Source organism: Chenopodium album, chromosome 8, assembly GCF_948465745.1.
Source record: "Chenopodium album chromosome 8, dcCheAlbu1.1, whole genome shotgun sequence".
NCBI classification, from domain to species: Eukaryota; Viridiplantae; Streptophyta; class Magnoliopsida; order Caryophyllales; family Amaranthaceae; genus Chenopodium; species Chenopodium album.
Window position 1 is genome coordinate 72,211,573 of NC_137841.1, and position 21,913 is coordinate 72,233,485.

The 21,913-nt window shown below is 34.3% G+C and overlaps 5 protein-coding genes across 5 annotated transcripts; 1 reads left to right on the top strand and 4 right to left on the bottom strand.

The window, feature by feature from the left end:
* Nucleotides 1-3,993: 3,993 nt before the first annotated feature.
* On the top strand, nucleotides 3,994-6,390 carry LOC145642276 (LEAF RUST 10 DISEASE-RESISTANCE LOCUS RECEPTOR-LIKE PROTEIN KINASE-like 2.4). Its single transcript, XM_081693397.1, has 3 exons — nucleotides 3,994-4,818; nucleotides 4,910-4,960; nucleotides 5,110-6,390. Exons 1-3 carry the CDS (start codon nucleotides 4,056-4,058, stop codon nucleotides 6,234-6,236), a joined length of 1,941 nt encoding a protein of 646 aa, XP_081549523.1. The 5' UTR covers nucleotides 3,994-4,055; the 3' UTR covers nucleotides 6,237-6,390.
* A 1,291-nt stretch (nucleotides 6,391-7,681) lies between these two features.
* On the bottom strand, nucleotides 7,682-9,516 carry LOC145555478 (putative F-box/LRR-repeat protein 23). The gene is made up of 3 exons (XM_081617214.1): nucleotides 9,440-9,516; nucleotides 7,903-8,288; nucleotides 7,682-7,818 (listed from the first exon to the last, which is right to left on the bottom strand). Exons 1-3 carry the CDS (start codon nucleotides 9,514-9,516, stop codon nucleotides 7,682-7,684), a joined length of 600 nt encoding a protein of 199 aa, XP_081473340.1.
* A 206-nt stretch (nucleotides 9,517-9,722) lies between these two features.
* Nucleotides 9,723-11,647, bottom strand: LOC145642280 (putative F-box protein At4g05475). Its single transcript, XM_081693401.1, has 2 exons — nucleotides 11,277-11,647; nucleotides 9,723-10,685 (listed from the first exon to the last, which is right to left on the bottom strand). Exons 1-2 carry the CDS (start codon nucleotides 11,471-11,473, stop codon nucleotides 10,013-10,015), a joined length of 870 nt encoding a protein of 289 aa, XP_081549527.1. The 5' UTR covers nucleotides 11,474-11,647; the 3' UTR covers nucleotides 9,723-10,012.
* Nucleotides 11,648-12,546: 899 nt separating this feature from the next.
* On the bottom strand, nucleotides 12,547-14,718 carry LOC145642279 (F-box protein SKIP19-like). The gene is made up of 2 exons (XM_081693400.1): nucleotides 14,205-14,718; nucleotides 12,547-13,551 (listed from the first exon to the last, which is right to left on the bottom strand). The coding sequence occupies exons 1-2, from the start codon at nucleotides 14,615-14,617 to the stop codon at nucleotides 13,029-13,031; spliced, it is 936 nt and encodes a 311-aa protein (XP_081549526.1). The 5' UTR covers nucleotides 14,618-14,718; the 3' UTR covers nucleotides 12,547-13,028.
* Nucleotides 14,719-17,250: 2,532 nt separating this feature from the next.
* Nucleotides 17,251-19,799, bottom strand: LOC145642278 (putative F-box/LRR-repeat protein 9). Its single transcript, XM_081693399.1, has 2 exons — nucleotides 19,338-19,799; nucleotides 17,251-18,477 (listed from the first exon to the last, which is right to left on the bottom strand). Exons 1-2 carry the CDS (start codon nucleotides 19,751-19,753, stop codon nucleotides 17,634-17,636), a joined length of 1,260 nt encoding a protein of 419 aa, XP_081549525.1. The 5' UTR covers nucleotides 19,754-19,799; the 3' UTR covers nucleotides 17,251-17,633.
* Between the last annotated feature and the right edge of the window lie 2,114 nt (nucleotides 19,800-21,913).

Consider the following 21,913-nt stretch of genomic DNA (forward strand, 5'->3'; position numbering starts at 1 on the left):
TACTCGGAATCGATATGTGCTTACCAAATATAATTCCCTATGTTACTAAGATTTATAGTATATTTTGTTTGTGTCGTTTTCAGACTTGTGTGTACCATGTATTTTTTTTTTTTTGAAAAGTGTGTGTACCATGTATAGTTTCCTGAGTTACTAAAAAAATTTCTAATAACATTGTTCGAGTATTTTGGGGGTTTTCCGCCATTGTCGACAACCTAACACCATTCTCAACCATTGCTGTTGTCGACTTTCAAATCTCCTAATTACTTATTAATCAATTTGGCCCTCGGTTACTTGTGTGCCTATAACAAATATAGTATTCCAACAAAATATCCAATTTTATTTGAAATCGATAGGACAAAGAACATACCCATTTCACTGTTTCAATTGAAAATTAGTATATTATGCAAACATACTCATTTACAAATAGGGGACGATTAATGGAGGAAGAATAAGTCAATTAAACTGCAAAATATATAACACAATAGATTCTACAAATAATATATAAACGTTTACACAATTAACTGGAATAAATCCAATTCGAAAACCCCCAAATCGAAAATTTCAGAAACCTAATTAACTCAAATTTCTCAATATTCTCAGGTAAACAACGATTATTTTGTTCAATTAAACAAAATAATCTTCGTGGATGATGTAAATTTAAGCTTCTGCATGTATAATGAAGCAACTTCAAGGTTTTTTTGTTCATCTTCCATCGTCGCCCATATCGTCCTCTCTCTAAAAGTTGTTCATCGATGTTGCAGAAATGAATTTTTTTTTAAATTCTTTTTTTTTAAAAAAATAATAAATTAATTGCATTGGAAATGACAAATTAATTTGAATTTCAAACCTTTGAATTTTCATTCAAATTTGAATGAAATCTGAAATGAAGTGGAACTTGGGCCCCAAACAAACACCCAATCAAAGGCTGCCATGTCACAATGTATGTGGTTCCCACATACAATGAATGTATGTGTAGCTTTTTCGTATAGTAGCCTTTGAGTGACATTATCTGCCTTATGATATTATGCACACATTTTCACACAAAAACAGTCCTTGGGTAACTGCGAGTTATAATCACGACAATTATAGCGCATCCAACTTATATAGTAGTCCTTGCTACTTTCAGTTGTGTCATATAAGGTTATGCACAAGATTTTACATAGGAATGGTCAATTGGTATTCACAAGTGATAATCACAACGGACAAATAAAACTTCACCAATATTATATTAAAAGTCCCTTCACACAAAGTTTAACATAGATACGATACTTTGGTAATTGCAAACTCAGTATTAATCACAACGGACATATAAATATAATGGTGCACCCTAACTTATAGAAATAATCAGTTCATTCAGGATATTTAAGTTAAATATACACATACATATTTTTTGTTGAAGTAAGCCAAAGCCATGGGATAAAAATCAACCATCTTATCACGACGACCCTGAACAGTGTTGTGCCTGAAACAGTCGGTGCCTGGGATTTGAGTACCCCTCTCGGGAATGGTAACTGGATAAAAGACCGTCGACTTCAACCTTGAAATAGTATGTTTAATTAGACAGATTTAATTTGATCATTAAATACTCGCAATTTCATGAGATTGAGAAAACAATTATATCAAACCCTGACTAAATACTGAAACTGAATTCCAAACGCACACACAGTTGAAATCGCAAATTTCACAATTACAATACTAAATACCCATAATTAAGTTCAATAGTCCCCAATTCACGAATCTGAAATCTGATAGATTATGACATGGAAAACTAAGTATCCCAAACCATAAACACACTTCTGAGACTACAATTACAATTATAAAGATAACATACTCGTAATTTCCACCCCAATTCATGAGTTTGAAAAATTAAGGCATCAAAAATCGATTATCCTAAACCCTAGCTTTGATATGAAATTAATTATGTTGAGATTACAACTATAATACACTTACTTCTCACACATCGCAAAAAAAGTCTCAAACCCTGCATCAACATCAAAGCGTTCCGCGCTGTAGGGCTCACTCCCATCAATCAGATCTTGAGGAGGAGAAGATATTGTCAATGAGGCCATTGATTTTTCCAATACAGTTTTTTGGTTTTCCGCCATTTTTACGTTTTTCAATTTGTGAATTCTGCTAATTTGGAGGGATACAAAGAAAAATCTCTGCTATTTATACTGGCAAGAGCCAACTTAAAAATAAATAAAGACGCTTTTGGACCAAAACACCCTCAAGGAGACCAAACCTAAAAATTGATATAGAGGTGAAAGTTCGGTTTCGGTTTGTGGTTTGGATTATAGGCTAAAACTAAATCCAATTCAAATTAATTCGGTTTCGAAAATCTCAATCCAAATCCAAAACGAATTAAGATTCAATCCCATCCAAACTAAACTGAATTTATTTGGTTTTTTAAATTAGAATCCAATCCAAACCAAAATTTGTTCCTTTCTTTTGCAACTTTCATACCTGAACTTCAATCAGAAATTTCCTACGATCACTCAACCTTTTTTTTTTTTTTTTGAAACAAATATGTTAACTACATCCTTTTTAAGAGAGTAAGACATTGAGAATGTAGAATTGAGAGTTAGGGTTTTTGTTAGTTTATATATGAAAGGAAAAGTGGTTGGATACTTTTAAAAAAGAAAATTGGGCTTAAAAATAATGGGTCGAAATTTGGTTTGTAATTTAGTTTTTGATTTTTTAAAAAAACCCAAATCAAATCCAATACGTAATCCATATATTTTAATTTTTCCAAACCGATCTAATCCGAATTAAAAAAAAAATCCAAACCGATTCGGTTTTAATCCGAATAACTTTCACCCCTAAATTGATGAAACTCGTAACTCGATGTCCAATAGCCCAACAAAAACATTTGTATACATCGAAAACAAACATTTTGAATACTTGTTGATAGGTTAGGCTGATTAGAGGCAAACTGACCTCATAGTTGAGATTATGAGAAAATAAACTTAGTCGAAACTATTAAAATAAATCGACCAAAAACTATGGATTTTCCCTCTTGAGAAACACCCCACACTCCCGGTGCAACTTCATGCCTTACAATAAAGTGATAAACACTATGAATGTAGCAATATTTGGGCTTAAAGTCCGACTTCTCAATACCAGCCCATTAATACCAGTAATAGATTTGGGCTTAAAATCCGACATCTTCATACCAACCCATGGATACTAGTCATGCAATAGATTTAGATTTTAAAATCTTAGGCTTCTTCCCTTAATCGCCTTAACATCCTCAATATAGGTTTATCATAGTCATAGACAGAGCCTACAGCCCTACAGGTATCAATTTGAGTACACGGGTCTAGTTCGGTGAAGTTGAGTTGGGTCTATTTTAAAGCAGTTAACTACTGCTAAATTATTGTGCTCATACAAGTCGAAATTTAAAATCAGATTTCTTCGCGTTGAGTCGGTTGAGTAAGTTTTTGATATCTAGACTCCTAATAGCATGATTTAGATGTGATCATATACAGGAATCAATTTAACCAAAAATTTTATCTTATAACCAATGAATATATTATATTCCTTTCATTTCGTAATAATTGCATATTATATATTTAAATATCATTGATTATATATTAGTAAAAAAAATTTAAAATTGATATTTAAAAAATAGATGCTACAACGAATTTAACAACCTCATATGACTATACTTTTTCTCAACACGAAATTTACAAAACAAAATCAAAACAAGTTTTATAAATAGTAGTATATAAAGTTAAACTATGTCATTTAATTTAGAACGGAGAAAATATAATATACATCCTTCATTGTTCATTTTCTACCTTGGAACTAAGATTATTTTGGATTTTTTTTGGGTAGTTGGCTAGTTGCCAAACTATTTCCTAGTGCCTCGACCCTACTGCCAGCCTCAAGGCCATATAATAAAGTTAATATATTCCCACTTCTTGACGTTGACCATATAATCACTATATTCCTCTACATTTGATGTCATTGCTTACAAATATCACATTTGAATAAAATCTTCCCTCAAATTCTATCTTTTCCCTTTCTTTCTATCTTCATACCATACATACAGTATGAATTACTTAAACCTATGCATCTTCTTCATTTTTGCATTATTAACAAACCTTCCAACATCTCTTTGTCGCGTTAGCAAAGAGTTCAAATCATGTAGTCAGTCATTCAATTGTGGTAACATAACAAATTTAAGCTACCCTTTCTATGGTTTGGACCGACCTTCATATTGTGGCCACCCCGGGTTTGAGCTCTTAGGGTGCAACCAAATCGCTACACCGGTTACCATGAACATGATGTCGCAAACTTTTGATGTTATGAACGTTAATTACACAACATCAACCGTAACAGTTGCTAGGCATGATTTTAAAGCAAAGTCAGGGTGCCCTGACTCCTTACAAAACATTTCAATAGACTTCTCGATTTTTCAATATACTCCTCGCGATGCCAACCTTACCTTGTTTTATGGTAATTGTTCGACGTTGTGTAATTCTACTAAGACTTGGAAAGAGTTTTCGTGTCCTATGAATCCCACGAATGTACCGGTTTGTTGGTTGACTAAGAATGCCATGATGAATAATAGTATCTCGGTATCTTCATGTCCTAACAATCTTTTTCTTCCAATTCATATGGATGACAATTTGGCTATGGATCAGATAGGTGGTTACATACCTAATGCTGCTTGGAATGGTTTTGAGCTCAAATGGAACGCGAATAATGGATCGTGTGAAGCATGTCTCAAATCCGGAGGGCAGTGTGGACATGAGCCGCTTTCAAACAAGTTCTTTTGCTTCTGCAGTGATGAATCCAAGTGCCCTTTTCCAGGTATGTTCGTGAAATACTCGTAATTGCACCTAATAATTACACTTATTTATCTGAAATCTAAATCATATCTCTAACTTAATCTTGAAAACAGGATCCACTCCATACAAGGCCATTCTAACCAAGTCCAAGATTGCGCTAATAGGTAGTGTTACTGATGTACCTGAATGTTTTTTCACCTTTTTTGTTCCTCATATTTCAATTTTTTCTTACATATGAAGATCGCTGATTGAACAAGTCTTGGGTAAGACGATCTCATAAATTAATTACATGTTATACTTGATGGCCTTGCAGCTTCTTTCTCAGCTGTTGGATTAGGAATTATCATTTTATTAGTCTTCTGTCTAAGAAAAAGATGTTCATCAAAGGAAGAGGATCCTCAGCGAAAAAAGAAGCCGGATGTTGAGGCTTTTCTCAAGATTCATGGAACTGTTGGTCTACAAAGACACACATATTCTGATCTGAAGAAAATAACCAATTCTTTCAGAGATAAGTTAGGTGAAGGAGGCTTTGGTATTGTCTACAAAGGAAAAATTCCGAATACTGAGAGTCTTGTTGCAGTAAAGATGTTGAAAAAATCAGAAGGAAATGCAGAGGATTTTATAAATGAGGTTGCTAGTATAGGAAAGACCAACCATATAAACATTGTCAGTCTCTTGGGTTTTTGCTATGAAGGTCGACATCGAGCTCTTGTGTATGACTTCATGCCTAATGGATCACTTGAGAAGTATCTTTATGGAAAAAACAGCCACCATACTCTGACATGGGAAGAATTATTTCAAATCGCGGTTGGAACTGCAAGAGGGCTAGAGTACTTGCATAGAGGTTGTAACACAAGAATACTTCATTTTGACATTAAGCCACACAATATTCTCCTAGACGAAAATTTGTGTCCAAAGATTTCTGATTTTGGCCTAGCTAAGCTGTGCCCTCAGAAGGAGAGCCTAATATCGATATCTGAAGCCAGAGGAACTGTGGGATATATTGCTCCTGAGGTATTTTTAAGGAGTTTTGGTGGTGTTTCCTACAAATCAGATGTTTATAGCTACGGAATGTTGGTTCTAGAAATGGTTGGATGTCGTAGAAAAACTGATATTGAAGGCATTGAGTGCAACAGCGAACAATATTTCCCTCAATGGATATATCAGAAACTCGAATTAGGGGAAGCATTGGATGACCAAGAGATGTTGAGTTCTGATGAGAAGGATATTCAAAAGAAGATGATTTTGGTGAGCTTATGTTGTGTTAAGACTAACCCATCAAGCCGGCCTGAGATGAGTCAAGTGGTCGACATGCTAGAGGGAACGGTTGAATCACTACAAGTTCCTCGCATCTCCTCACTCGCTCCCACCTCCTCTTATCCTGGCTCCCCGAGGTCACAGTCACAAACCTCATCATACAGTTTCAGTATGACACATTGACTCCTACACTTTAACAGGTTGCATTAGCTATATAGCATGTTTAATTCTTACTGTCATATAATCATATTCATGTTTTCAGACCACCTAATGTACGTGTCTTCAATTTGATAACATAATTCAAGTAGAACAAAAGTTCTGAAGCTAATTACATGCATACAGAATATTTCATTTACAGGAAGTCAGGAACTAGAGAGTTTCTGATGAAAATCCCTACATTCCCATATGATTGTCTCTTAAGTTGTGCAAAGTTTATTTTTCATATAAATTTGGAAAACTGGCAAATAATAATGCATCGGTGATTCAAATTGACATCTATTAGAGACAGATAATTCTCGTATAAAGAGTAGAAGTTATTTAAATGATCGATGATATAAAAATCGAGGAAGAATCTTACATGTACTCTGCTCTGCAAGGATGTGACATTTGAACAATGTATGATTTGATATGTCTGCATGCAATCAAGGCAAGCATACTAAGATCCAAAGAGGCCAAAAAGAGCCGAAAAGTCAGAATATTCATAATCCAAAAGGCAGCCTCCAGAATAGTCAGAATTAAGCTGCTGTCATTAGAATCATACTCACTGTTGTTAAGTTGACTAATCAACATCATTAAGCATAGATTATTGAAATGTTCTTCATCAAAGCATGGTTGGTGAAATAATGTGTAACGGCGTCATAAGGTTGTCAAAATACTTAAACCATTGTACATGTATTTCGTATATCATTTCTATAATCATTAATCAAACGTTGCTGTAACAATCGTTAGCAGATTCTGATGAAGATTTTCCGCGAAATGTAGACTTTTGAGTGTTTAGACCGTAATTCTGGTGCATTAGACATCATTTTTTGCATCAATAATTTTTGGTCTTGCATCATGTATTTAATTAGCTGGTCAAAGTTGACTGCTTTTATAATTTATATTGAGTAATCATGTTTTGGTCTGTTATGTGAAATATCTATGACCATTTCAGACAGCTCCAAATCTAAACATTAATTATATAAGATGTACTTCTACCTACGAATATTTGACAAAAATGATCAACAGGAAGTCACATATAAGATATGAGTGAATTTTCAATGTCTTTCTAAGCTTCTAGCAGATCACATGTACATTTTGTGATAGATGACGATTACTTAAAAAGTAAATTACAAGTGATTGGATTAAAATAACAGAATAAATAGAAACTATCATCATATTGGTTCAGCTTGTTTAATGTTCTGTTTTCTCTTATCATCCAAAAAAATGCTTTAGGTCGAGATTCCACTAAGGAAAATAAACCAAAGCAAAAAGGACAAAAAAAATTGTAGATGCAACAAGCTAAATTATTACCCTGAGATATATGTAAAAACATGATTGTTGATTCATCAAGGCGGAAAAAGAACCGGAAAATCAGTCAGAGGATTCATAGTCTATGAGACCAGTATCAGCAAACTAGGGGTATTTAGTTATTTACCATCATAATCAATACAGAAAGGGTAATTATTCTGAAAACTAAGGTACTCTGCATCAAAACCAAAGAGGCCACTATCATCAGTATCATACTCATTGTACGGCCTGCGCAACTTGTAGCCAGAATACTTTTCTGAATCAGTACAAGCTTGGTAGCTATAATCTGCAGTGGAGTCATATGGTAACCGCAATCAATTGATCTTTGTACATCTTTTACCCAAGTCTCCAGATAAATCAATGTAGAAACATGTACGTAAATCAAGGGATTCAAGAAGAGGACATCCATCAAGGATTGCTTTTAAGCCTTCATTTGTCATACGGTTTCCAATCAGTTGAAGATTACGCAAATTATGCATGGTTTTAGCAATGGCTAGTGCTTCTTCATTGCAAGTATAGTTAAAAGTTTTAGACCCAACACTATTTAAGCTGAATGCTTTCAGTGAAGGGCAGGCATGGCCAATAGCTTCAATAGTATCCTCACGAAATTTACACATAATAATCTCCACTTCCTCAAGTGCTGGGAGCTTTTTCACAGCTTCAACCAGTGCCTCATCAGAAATACAAATGTAGTGCCATAATCGCAAATGCTTATGATTCTTTGACCTGTTCAAAACATAGAGTTAGAATAACAGGTTATGGCCATGAGAGGTCTGAGAAAGCTCTCTAATGCTCAATTGATCAAATCATCAAAAACCCATAATTACATGACATAATGTGATCAAGAATGTCCAATTCAATCATTATAAACGTTGAAGTGCTACCTGCTATCATATGATTTATATCACATCTAAAACCAATTTATATCATTCTAAACATATACATGTCGTGCTCTAAAGGCTAGCTGGCAACTAAGGTCAGACAACACAACGAGAAGAAAACTAGGAAGTAGGAATCAATGTACTCTTTTCAGTCACAACCCAATTTCAGCTTTCAATGTAAACCTTTTGTAAGATTAAAATGCACCTAGCCAAAATTATACTCCCTCTATTTTATATTGATCTTCTTACTTTGACCAATTACGTCTCAAAAAAGATTCCAAATGAGAAGAACAATATATATCAGAGGGAATAACAATAACTAGCCGCTACAAATCTACAATTGTCAAGGGAAAACATGGCCACAATAGTCTGATGAGAAAAATCACCAAAGTTCTAATCTTGAATCATTCCCTGATGTACATCTAATTGCTACTACATGAAACATGATTATTTTGCAGCACTACATGCTTGATAGAAGTCAATACACCAAACTAAACACAGTAATTTGCCACATACTCCGTAAATCATGTTAACCAAGAAATGAGGTAATATCAAATAATCAATATACTGGTAATTCATCCCATTTAGGGGGCGTTTGGTTCACGAAATATAGGTATGAGGTATGGGTTTAGAATGACTAAAACCCATACCATATGTTTGGTTGTCAAAAATATGAATTTCAAACCCATACCTCAAACCCATGAGGTATGGGGTTTAGAAACCTTGGGGGGGAGGTGGGTTTGGCTCATTCCATTCCCTTAAGGTATCAAATAAAAGGAGAAAATAGTGAGATATTCTATTCCAGAATTAAACCAAACACATGGTATTAAGTATCAAGTTCCAACCCGATACCACCTTAACCTCATTCCTGATTCCAACCCCATACCACTCTGTGAACCAAACGCCCCCTTAAACTACGTAGTATTTCAAAGAAAATACATCATATAAAAAAAATAAAAAAATAAAGGGGGGATCCTCAAGGAAACTAGTCCAGACCTAGCATCATTATTGACGTCGATTAAAGCATATGGAAAGCTTGTTTCAACAATTTCATAACAGAGTAATACCACCATTCACCCCATATCCAAAAAAAACTCAACCTAAAACATAGATTAAAAAAAAAAATAACAGACATTGCAGAATCAAAATTCGATGTATATCCATTCTCTATGAAAAAAAAAAAAAAAAAAAAAAAAAAAAAAAAAAGAGTGCATCAAATTTATTGAGCTAAATTAGGGTATTTCTCAGAAAAATACAGGGGAAGACACTCAAATTTAACACTATAAACTCAAATAAATAAACAAGACATAATTATAAAAAAAAAAAATTAATAACGAACCAAATGATGTAATTGTGTAATACCTATCAACGATGTATATATATTATATTAGAAAGATATTAAATATTTAATATAAGAAAAAATATACTGTATTTAAAATACGGGAAGTTGATTTTAATGTTGTAATTTAGAGTCACTTATATGCAAGTCATGCAACCACGGAATATTTAACACAAGACAAACGGGAAAACATGAATGAAAATTCAGCAACGAGGAAAAGAGCTGAAAAATCAGTCAGAGGATTCATAGTCTACGAAGCCAGCACCAGCAAACTGAGCAAAGAAGTGGAGTGGGAGATCATCATAATCATCAAAGTAGTCAAGGTATTCATCCTCGAAATCAAGGTACCCTGGATATCCATAGAAGCCACTATCATCAGAATCATACTCGCTGTATGGACTGCCCAACTTGTAGGCTCCGTAATGTTCTGGATCATCAGCACATGCTTGGTGACTATAATCTGCAGTAGAATCATATGGTCTACGCAAGCGCTTGATCTGCTCACATCTTTTCCCCAGATCTCCCGATAAATCGATGTGGAAACATGCACGTAAATCAAGGGATTCAAGAAGAGGACATCCATCCAGAATTGCTTTTAAGCCTTCATTTGTGATACCACTTCCAATCAGTTGAAGATTGCGCAAATTACACATGCTTTTAGCAATGGCTAGTGCTTCCTCATTGCAAGTAAAATCCAGAGTCTTAGATCCAACATCATTGAAGCTGAATGCTTTCAGTGAAGGGCAGGCATGGCCAATAGCTTCAATATCATCTGCAGAGTAATCATTACATATAATAATCTCCAGTTCCTCGAGTGCTGGGAGCTTTTTTACAGCTTCAATCAGTCCTTCACCAGAAATATAAATGTAGTGCCCTATTCGCAGATGCTTAAGATTCCTTGACCTGTTTCAAACATGTTCATTGTGATCAAACCAAAACAAATGACTATCAATGCCAATATTCACTAAATCTCTAAGATAAATAGATGATAAAAGTTCAATTTCTTTTACTAATTTAAACAACTTCGAAGCAAATTTATCAAACACCATTGCCAATGAGTCAAATGTATCCAAATTTTGGTACATGTCTACTTGACATTGATATAAATGGAAACATAAACATTATCGCGATGATTCCAGAACAGGGTAGCTCCATCAAACTCAATTTTTATACCAATATTGAGACCAATGTTCACCTAATATCAGAAATGAGGTCACAACAAAAATTCGGCCAATATATTTCCGTATTTTCTTACATCTTTAAGCATGTGCATATTAACTCAGATAGTCAGATTCGGGCAAATTTACACCCAAAAAAAAAAAGGTTTAACTAATCTACTTCTGTTATATTTCTGAGCTACTCAACATAATTCAATTTTTTCCCAGAAAAATGAACAAAATTCAGATAATTGAACACTATAATACTCCAAAAATTGCAAAAAATAAACAACACGAAATCAAAATTAGAATTAGAGAGAGGTTAAGAATGATATACCTGTCAACGATGTACATCAAAGTATCATCATCACAAAGAAACTCCAAGTAGATATCAAGCAAACAGCCACAACTTCGATCAACAATGAACCGAGTCAAAACATTAGCATCAAAATCCAAGTCCATATAAGCATCTGGAAGTGTCATATCAACCACCTTGAACAACGAAGGTTGTTTGCAGAGCTTGCGGAATAACATGCAAACTTTCTGGACATTTTCGATTAGGTGAATTGTGTTTAATTTCGACAAAATTAAGGACCAAACATCCTCGGGAAGCTCTAACCAATTCGGAAATTTCTTGTTCTTGTTCTTCTTCTTCCTGTTTCGATTGTTTCTTTTCCCTTAAGCGATATCAAGTTGCTTATCACTTGAGCCAACTCTTATTGGTACCTATTTGGACGACATATTCTTGTTAACTTTCTGTAAAAACTAAAAAAAGACTTTTTGTGATGAGAAAGAGTGAATATTCAATGTCACTTACGACTTATCTGGATTCAATGTCACTTATTATGTATGTTAAAACTTGGGCTCGAGTAGAAACTGAGTACTTGAGAAGTTGACCAACTGAATTACTCAAAACACAACTTGAAAACTCGTGATAAGCTAGAAAAATACATTATCAATTATTTGAAAAAAAAAAATACTTTCACAAACTCACTATCCATATTCATCTTGCTTGTGTTTTCAAGATGAACATTGTATGAACCTGCGTGCTTATGAGGCCATCAGGGGTAAACTCTAAAAAAAAGTCAAACTTATCGAAGTCAAAGAAGTTAGGACAAGAAGTATTTTGTAAGTATTTTATAAGATAAACTTTGACAAAAAGTCATTTTAATCAATTACCAATTGTTACTGAATCTTAAATCTCCATTTGGTGGTATTGTTTTTACTACCTCCGTTTCATAAAATCTGCAACAAACTAGGATTCACATTTTCAAAAGATAATTTGATAAATGTAGAATTCACAAAAAGTGTTATCCTCTAGTAATAGTCTTCCCTGGAAAAATTAATTTGTAGAAGCTGTAAAGTTGAAGCCTAAAACATAAATCTCGTGAGAATGGCATCATTATCCCTTACAGTTTGCCAATGAGATTGCAGCCAAAGAGTTCAATTCCAAGGCGCCTACGATATCTCAGTTTCTCTAACTCATACTGTGTAAAGATAAGCTGCATATATTTCGTTTCCATAGTGAAAGAGCTGGCTGCAAGTTCTGAACTCTGTTAATCTTCTTTTTGTTTTTGTATTGTTTAAGTGGCAAGAGGAAATGCTTCTTAATACTCGTATTTCGTACTATAACCTTCGTTATCAGGGACACAAGCAAAATGTTTCTAAATGTCAGGGCTGACAGCCTGACAGTACATATAATAAATTACATAGTACATGAACTAGGCTAGTAAAAATGTTGCCATTTTGCCACTCACCCAAAAAAAAAAAAAAAAAAAAAAAAAAAAAGGATCTATTACATTGGATGCAACCAAGGAAAAATTAATTCGCTGGAAAACATGATTGTAAATCCAGCAAGTTAAGGCCAAAAAAAGAGCTGAGTAAACATTGGAAGCAACCAAGGCAAAATCAACCTGATACAGAAGTACATACATGATTGTAGATCCAGCAAGACTGAAAATGGGCTGAAAAATAAGGGGTCAGTCTCTTCACCAGCAAAGCAAAAGAGTGGGCAATCCACGAGACCATCAAATAGTAAGGTATTTTTATTATCCTCAACACCCCCAAAAAATATATGTTGGCTACTTGGCTAGAAACCAAAGAAGCCGCTACCACCAGATAGGCAGATCCATTTGTCAGCAAGGAATTCTTCACAAGCTTCATGGCTATAATCTGCAGTGGAGTCAAATGGTAGTCGCAAGTGCTTGATCTGATTACATCTTTTACCTAATTCTCCCGATAAATCAATGAGGAAACATGCACGTAGATCAAGGGATTCGAGAAGAGGGCATCCATCAAGGATTGCTTTCAAGCCTTCATTTGTCATATAGTTCCCAATCAGTTGAAGATTGTGCAAATTAGGCATGGTTTTAGCAATAGCTAGTGCTTCCTCATTGCGAGCTAACGTACAATTATTAGACCCGACTGAATTTAGGCTGAATGATTTCAGTGAAGGGCAGGCGCAGCCAATAGCTTCAATAGTATCCACAGAATAATTACAGATAATAAGCTCCAATTCCTCGAGCACTGGGAGCTTTTTAACAGCTTCAATCAGTCCAGCATCTGAAACATCTAAATAGTGCCCAAGTCGTAGATGCTTAAGATTCTTCGACCTATTCGAAAATTATATGAGTTTAAAGACATAAAATGCAAAACCATCAACAAGTGGAATCTAGCAGAGCTCTCTTATGCAATTGTCAAAAGCCAAACCCCAAAAAACCAATTTGTAGATAAAAGCCTGTTCTAAACTAGTAGGAAGTATAAATTTAAGATTTTAACACTAAAGTTGTCATTTTTAGCAATATCCCTACATCCAAGATAGATTAATTCAGTAATTCAACATAGAAGCTACAATTAACTGAAACAGAACAGCCTCCACAATACTTTCAGGGTGTGTTTAGCAGTTAGCACAACATATAATAATTTGTTTCCAAAAAAATCAAATTATAATACTCCATAAGTTCAATTCGCAACTACAATAAGTTCCAATAAGTTAAAGTCGAATTCAATTGAATAGAACACACCCTTATAAATCCTGCAGCATAGCATTAAACAAGTAAAGAGCATATTTGACAGAGAAAGACTATTCCCAAAACCTAAAGATAATCAGGTAAATATATGATATGTATCCAATTTTCTCACATTTCTTTCACCAACATCATTTAGATCATCCAACAATATAAAAATCAAGAAATCTGCAAAAATTAACACAATCAAACAACAAAAATTGCAGGACAAAATTTCAAAAAAAATCAAAATGTTGTACCTTTCAACGATGTACATGAGCGTATCATCATCACAAACATACTCCAAGTATATATCAACCAAACAACCACCACTACGATCAACTGCGAATCGGGTCATGACATTCGGGTCATAAGGCAAGTCCATATAAGCATCTTCCAAAGTCATGTCAATGAATTTGAACATGGAAGGTTTTTTGCAGAGATTACGGAATAACAAGCAAACTTTCTGAACATTTTCGATTATATCAATGGTGCTTAATTTGGAGAGGATTAAGAACCAAACTTCTTCAGGAAGCTCTAACCAATTAGGGGTGTTCTGGGATTGAAACTTCTTGCATTTGAAGTTGGCTGATTTGATTGAATTTGAAAGTTGGGGGAATTGGGGATTAGGGTTAGGGTTAGGGTTTGGATGAGAAGAGGAGATTGAAGACATGGTGAACAGTGGAGGAGCTGAGTTGAGGAAGAGAGGGTTAGTTGTTCATTGGAGTGAGAAAGCGGGGGAAATTAACAAAGGAGAAGTTTTGTTTACTGAGTACAATGTTCGGGCCATTTTGGGCCCTATATTAACTATATGTACTTCCGTATATGGATAAATGATGATGGATATCTTAAGCGGAATTTGATCTCAAATTTTAGGTATCATTCTAAAACTAATTGACACCTATAAAACTCAAGAACAAAGTATCATATTAACAGGTTCCTCTCCCGTCAAAAAAAAAAAAAAAACAAGTTCCTCTAGATATTAGTTTGATGTCATTTTGTCATTTGTGTGTAACAAAGTCGAAATAAAGAAGTATGGGTGTGATCCTATGGGTGCTAATGAGTATAAATGGTTTACTATGAACCAGTTGATTCTAATTTGAAATTTTCATGAATTGTACATCAAAGAACGTGAACAAGTTTGAATTTTTTTTAAAGCTATTTTATTCTACTCATCTATCCTTAAATAAAAGTCTTACTTTTTTCACAACTTTATCGCTAAATAAAATTCTTATTTCTCCCGTCAATAAAATAAAATAAAATAAAATAAAATTATATCACCTTAATAATTTTATTTTTTATTCACTTTTAACAATTAAACTCTATTAATTTGTATTTTTATATCAACTTGACAAATAATACTTTTTAATAAAGATTTAAATTATATGGAGTATTGACAATAAGGTTAAAAACAAAGCATAATCATATTAGTATCTATAATTCTATAAACTATAATGTACATAAATAGAAGGAATAATATTCAACTCAAGTTGAGTTTGATGACAATTTGAACTTAAAAAAATTAAGAGCAAAAAGCTTATAATTCGGTATGAATTCGATTGCAAGCGTCATGAGCCAAGCTTGGTCTCGGGCCTCTTAGAAAAGCATGTTGGAAGTTCTTAATATAAAATAAGAGAGTTGGGGAAAAAACAAGAGAGATAAAAACAAATGAAAGGGGAAAATCCCACATTGGTTGGGGGGAAAGGTTTTTCCTTGTTTTTATATTGTAGTGTCATAACACTACTTAGTTGAGTGAGTGGGAGTTAAGTGTTACTCCACACACACGCGCGCCGAGCCGAGCTCAGGCCTTGGGGAATGCGATGTTTTTCCTAGTCAAAAACACAACTCAATCAGTCATCTCTCTTGACGCGGCTATTGTCACTTTGGTTCACGCATCAAGAGATAAGTAATTTCTGTTTTATTGCTTAGTAGTATAACAAACCACCCTTGTTATTTTTTTGAGAAATTTTATTTCCTTTTCTTTGTTAAACAAAATATTCTTTTTTGTCTGTTGGGAATATTCTTTTCTGACTGTTGGGATTACGGAATTAAGTCAGTCATTAATCCCTTGATTGTATCTGACTGATTAATTCCTTGTTTCTTGCTTCCGTTGTTGACTGGCTGAATGAATCTGGTCGTTTTCTTAGCCAGATTCGTCCTTCGTTTTATGTTTCATGTCTCCCTTCCACTGCCTATATATATTCGCTGTTTTTCCTAGTCAAAAACACAACTCAATCAGTCATCTCTCTTCTCTAAAATTATCTAAACACGAGTTCTTTCTGTTCTGTTTTCTGGACAAGTATTCTGAGTTCCAGTCGGGTTTGTGAGTGCACATAAACTCCGGCGCCGTGCTTATCCTGGAGGGCGACCGCTTCTGGTCTACTGCACTGGGAGGTAGCGTGGAATCGTCTTTTAGGTCAGTGGTTCTTCACGACGCGGCTATTGTCACTTTGGTTCACGCATCAAGAGATAAGTAATTTCTGTTTTATTGCTTAGTAGTATAACAAAGCACCCTTGTTATTTTTTTGAGAAATTTTATTTCCTTTTCTTTGTTAAACAAAATATTCTTTTTTGTCTGTTGAGAATATTCTTTTCTGACTGTTGGGATTACGGAATTAAGTCAGTCATTAATCCCTTGATTGTAGCTGACTGATTAATTCCTTGTTTCTTGCTTCCGTTGTTGACTGGCTGAATGAATCTGGTCGTTTTCTTAGCCAGATTCGTCCTTCGTTTTATGTTTCATGTCTCCCTTCCACTGCCTATATATATTCGCTGTTTTTCCTAGTCAAAAACACAACTCAATCAGTCATCTCTCTTCTCTAAAATTATCTAAACACGAGTTCTTTCTGTTCCGTTTTCTGGACAAGTATTTTGAGTTCCAGTCGGGTTTGTGAGTGCACATAAACTCCGGCGCCGTGCTTATCCTGGAGGGCGACCGCTTCTGGTCTACTGCACTGGGAGGTAGCGCGGAATCGTCTTTTAGGTCAGTGGTTCTTCACGACGCGGCTATTGTCACTTTGGTTCACGCATCAAGAGATAAGTAATTTCTGTTTTATTGCTTAGTAGTATAACAAAGCACCCTTATTAAAGCAGAAGTGTAATCTAGGTGAATATTGTATGGCTTAATATAAAAGTGACAAATCCACCGTTACCACTTGATCACAGTACTCAGATCCGTACAATTTTCAGAAAAAAGTTGCAAATCTGCTCAGGTACTGGGTAGTGAAGGTTGAAGTGCAGAGTATATCAAAATACAAGATTACAAGAGTAATTGGAGAAATTATCAAAAACTACAGCAGAAGAAAATGTTAGAATTCAGAACTGGACATATTTAAAAAGAGCTTGTAACCTTAAATCCCATCCATATGTGCACAACAGCAAAAGATAGGCAGTAACAGCAACTACAAAGTTTCTAAAAAAGGCAAGGAGTGGCCATATCGCACATACGATATCTTACAAGAACTAGGCCTAGCATAAACAAGGACGTGCAACAGACTGCACCCCACCAACAAAAGAAGGATATATAACATTGTATGCAACCAAGCCAAAATTAGAAAAACCGATTGCAAAATAGGGCAAACACGGTCTTTCTTCCATAGATTCTATGTAACAAGGCAAAATCATTCCAAGACAGAGTAAACATGGTTTTTATACCAATGCCACAAGGAGCTGAAAATATCAGTAAAAGGTTAAGGCATCATTGAATCAATCCATTCATCATGGTCCATATCTGGAGGAGGAGGAGAGTAACTGGGCGACGAAATACCAGAACAGCAATCACAGTACCAGTCAGGGTACTCCTCATCACCATCATCATTGTCAATGAATTCTTGGAGATCCATCTGACTGGGGAACTCGTTGATCACATGCGGAGGCATATTCTGGGGCTGCAAATCATCAGCATGGGCATAATCATAAACATTATCATAGCCATAATAATAATCAGGATTGTCATGGTCAATGAATTCAAGGTCATCATCCCAATCTGGATTGTCAGTACAAAACCTTGAACTACCCCTGTCACACATCAAATACCCTGCCACTAAAGAAGGAGTATGAGTATTATCAGCATTACACTTGCAAGCTCGGTGGCTAAAATGTTCAAGAGAGGCATTAGGTGGTCGAAAGTGTTTGATCCGTTCACATCTTTTATCCATATCCCCCGATAAATTAATGTGAAAACATGCACGTATATCAAGGGATTCAAGAAGAGGACATCCATCAAGAATCGCTTCCAAGCCTTCATTTGTCATGTGGTTCCCAATTAGTTGAAGATTGTGTAAATTATGCATGCTTCTAGCAATAGCCATGACTTCTTCATTGCATTTATAATTTTCAGGCCAAACATTGTTCATGCTAAACGATTTCAATGAAGGGCAGGCACGACCAACAGTTTCAATAGTTTTTTCATAGAAACAACAGAAATTAAGCTCCACTTCCTCAAGCATTGGAAGCCTTTTGACAGCTTCAACCAGTTCCCTGTCAGATATGTCAATATGGTGGCCAAGTCGGAGATGCTTAAGATTCCTTGATCTGTAACAAAAATAAGAAAGTTCATTAACAATTAAAACAGGTTGCAAACTATCAACAAAGAGGGCCTAGAAAACAATCCGGGCATATGTCACCAACATTGGAACCTCGAAAGATAAGTACATGTACATTGGAAGGTGAAGATATTTCCGTCATCATTGAATAATTAACTGGATATAGATCATTCACCTGCCAATTTTTCCTTTGAATTTGACACTCCCTACAATGGATCTTACAAACAATATACAAAAGTCAGGCAGAAAAAACAGTAAGATTCAAGTCAAGAATTTCCCAACAAAACAAGCAAGCTACACATTGCCACACTTGTTAAAATGTGAGTTAATTCGAAAATAAAACTCGAAACCCAAAATAAAACCTGTCATGGCAAGTTTGCAATGAACCAAACAATACAATTAAGATATTAATATTGAAACACAAATTAGTTACCCAACAATACATGGATGAAAACAAGACATTAGTCCAAATATCACCTTTATTGCAAGTTTGCAATTAATCAGACAATACAAATCAATTACATAGCAGTTAGCAACAATCCAAAACTACTAAAATCGGTTTAATTAGTAAAAATTAAAAAATCAAAAAAAAAAAAAAAAAAAAAAAAAAAAAGAAAAACAAGGCACTGGTCCAAATATTACATTCAATGTCGACTTCCAACCATCAAACAAATCCAAAAAATTATAAAAATTATTCAAGATAAGTATAATAATTTCACACAATTTCTCAATAATACGGAGTAATAACATTAAATCGACTAGTTCTAATAACTAAATATAACATGGATAGTATTATGGAGATAATAATAACATACAGAGTATTTTTATAAAAATAAATAAATTGGTTACCTTTGAACAATGTCCATTAAAGTATCATCATCGCAAAGAGTTTCCAAATAAATATCGACCAAATTCCCAGAACTTCGATCAACAGCAAATAGAGTCATGGAATTAACAAAATCAGGATCAACATCTTCAATGTATCCATCTGGAAGAGTCATGTCAATGACATTATACATTGAAGGTTGTCTGCAGATTTTGCGAAATAATTTGCAAACAACCTCAACACTTTCGATTATGTCAACTGTGCTAACTTTTGAGAAAATTATGAACCAAATTTCTTCTGGAAGATCTGACCAATTAGGGATGTTCATCTCTTTGTTGTGAGAAATTTTCTTGTTGGAATTGAAATTATCTGGTTCAGGAATTTGGGGGTTAGTGTTAGGGTTTGGTTTGGGTGAGAGGAGTGAAGAGTCGGAAGACATGATGAACAGTGAAATGCTTTAATTGACGGACGGCAGCAATGTCCAGTTAATACAGTGGCAATCTTGAAACTTAAGTGGGAAGTACATGTGTATGTGTATGGAGAAGCTAGACCCACTTTTTTAATTTTGAGAGTCAATTTTAAATATTGAAATACAAAAAAGTTGTTTTTTTATTTTCGAGATACCATATCCATTTCTTAATTTACCAACTCATGTAAAGTCTAATTTTTCAATGGTGAGACTTTCTAAAATATACAAATGTCACTTTCAATTTATGGTCCACTTAATCCATTTTTTTTTTAATATTATAAGATTATAAAATAAAAGTAAAACTTAAATAAATTACAAAATATATTATAATATTGACAATGGACCTACACTTTTTGTGAAATGAGGACTCAAAGTTGAGTATCTAAAAGCATTCGTGTTATGCATGATTTAGAATAAAAAAAAAATCAATATAGTATAAAATAATTAAATCACAAAATGAGGGTTTTTGGAAAGAGATCATTAATACGTTTCTGGTTAGTTGATGTTTACACTTTAATTTATTGATTAAAATGTTTTTTTTTCTGATATTAAATTTGGAAGGAGAAAAATGATGTCATAAACAATTTTGGAGGGAAATTTTGTCATGAAAAATTGACATGTGTACAATGATGATGTAGCGGTTTTTATTTTAGTTATGGTTATAGATTATTATGGATTATTGATTGATTGATTGATTGAAAAAGTAAATTTACATAAAATTTGAAATAAAAAAATAGACATAAAGTAATAAAAGTACATGGTAAAAGCAAATTTTACATGAAAAAAACTAATTTTACACAAATATTACCGCAAATTAAAGGATATTTTATTACAAAAGGAATGCTTATTTTGAGACTAAAATTTGGCATGGCCAAAATATCTAATATATAATTTGAGAGTCACTTTTAGTGTGAAGCCTTCAAATCTCCAAGGCTAAACTCTCATTGATTTGAGGTTTTTTTTTTTTAAATAACTACCCACCCTTATCCCATACTTTATTTATTTATTTCAAAACTTTTTTTTTTTTACAAAAAAAACAATAACTACACATAGCACCTTTTTTTTTTTTTTTTCCTTTCTTTTTTTGGTATTTTTCCAAGGGACTACTACTAAGATTTGACTTTGTGTGTGTGTGTTTTTTTTTTCTTTATTTGAACGTAGTATTATGTATGTCATGCATTAGCACGGGTATACAATTCCTTTATCAACAATTAACCATAACACTTAAAATCCCCAACCCTTCAATTATATACACTTTTTAGGGACAACCCTCTAAACAACATCCTTCTCTAATCATTAACACAAAAAAATGTACAACACGCTTTTTGCGTGACTGGCCTCGCCGAATAACTGCTTGCAAAATAACAAAGTGACTCCGAATAGAACAACCCTTATGTCACTAACCGAGTAACCCCTATAATACTGAACGAGTAACTTCTATAATTTTGACAAACTAAATCCCATAATAGCTGGCCACATTGCGTGGCCACCGGTAAGAGTAAGACCATGTTCTTTTAAGTAGAGCAAAGAACATCAGATTTCAACCGAGAAGAGAAATGTCAGCAAGCCAGAACGAGTGTTCGCGTATTACTAATACTCAGTGGCATAGCTAAGCAGGCTTCAGCTGAGTAAATCAAACCACAAGTACACAACAAACAATAATAGCTCAAAAGAATAAGGTCTAAGTTAACATCAAAATCAACTTCTCAAATTTTAAATATTATATATTTAATATTTCTCTAATATAATATATATCCCGTGCATTTTGCACGGGTACATTCTAGTATATTATAATTGTAGAGTGGTTTTTCCAACTTTTAACCACAACATTCCAAAACCCAATCTCTCAATTCTCATTCACTAAACCACCACCAACCCAGATCCCGTGTTTTGGCATGGCCAAAATCTATATTCCCGTGTTTCCACTAAACCACCACCAACCCAGATCCCAAGAAACGGAGTAGTTGAAGGTAAGGGGGGTCGGAATTGGGAGGAAAAAGGGTAAGGGCGCCGAGATTGAGACGGAGAAGGAGTTTCGAGGGTGGAGGGATGGTTTTTCTGGGCTTTCGTGGGGGATGGAAAGGGGTTGGTGGTCCAATTCATGGGGTAAGGAGGGGTAGGGGATGCCGC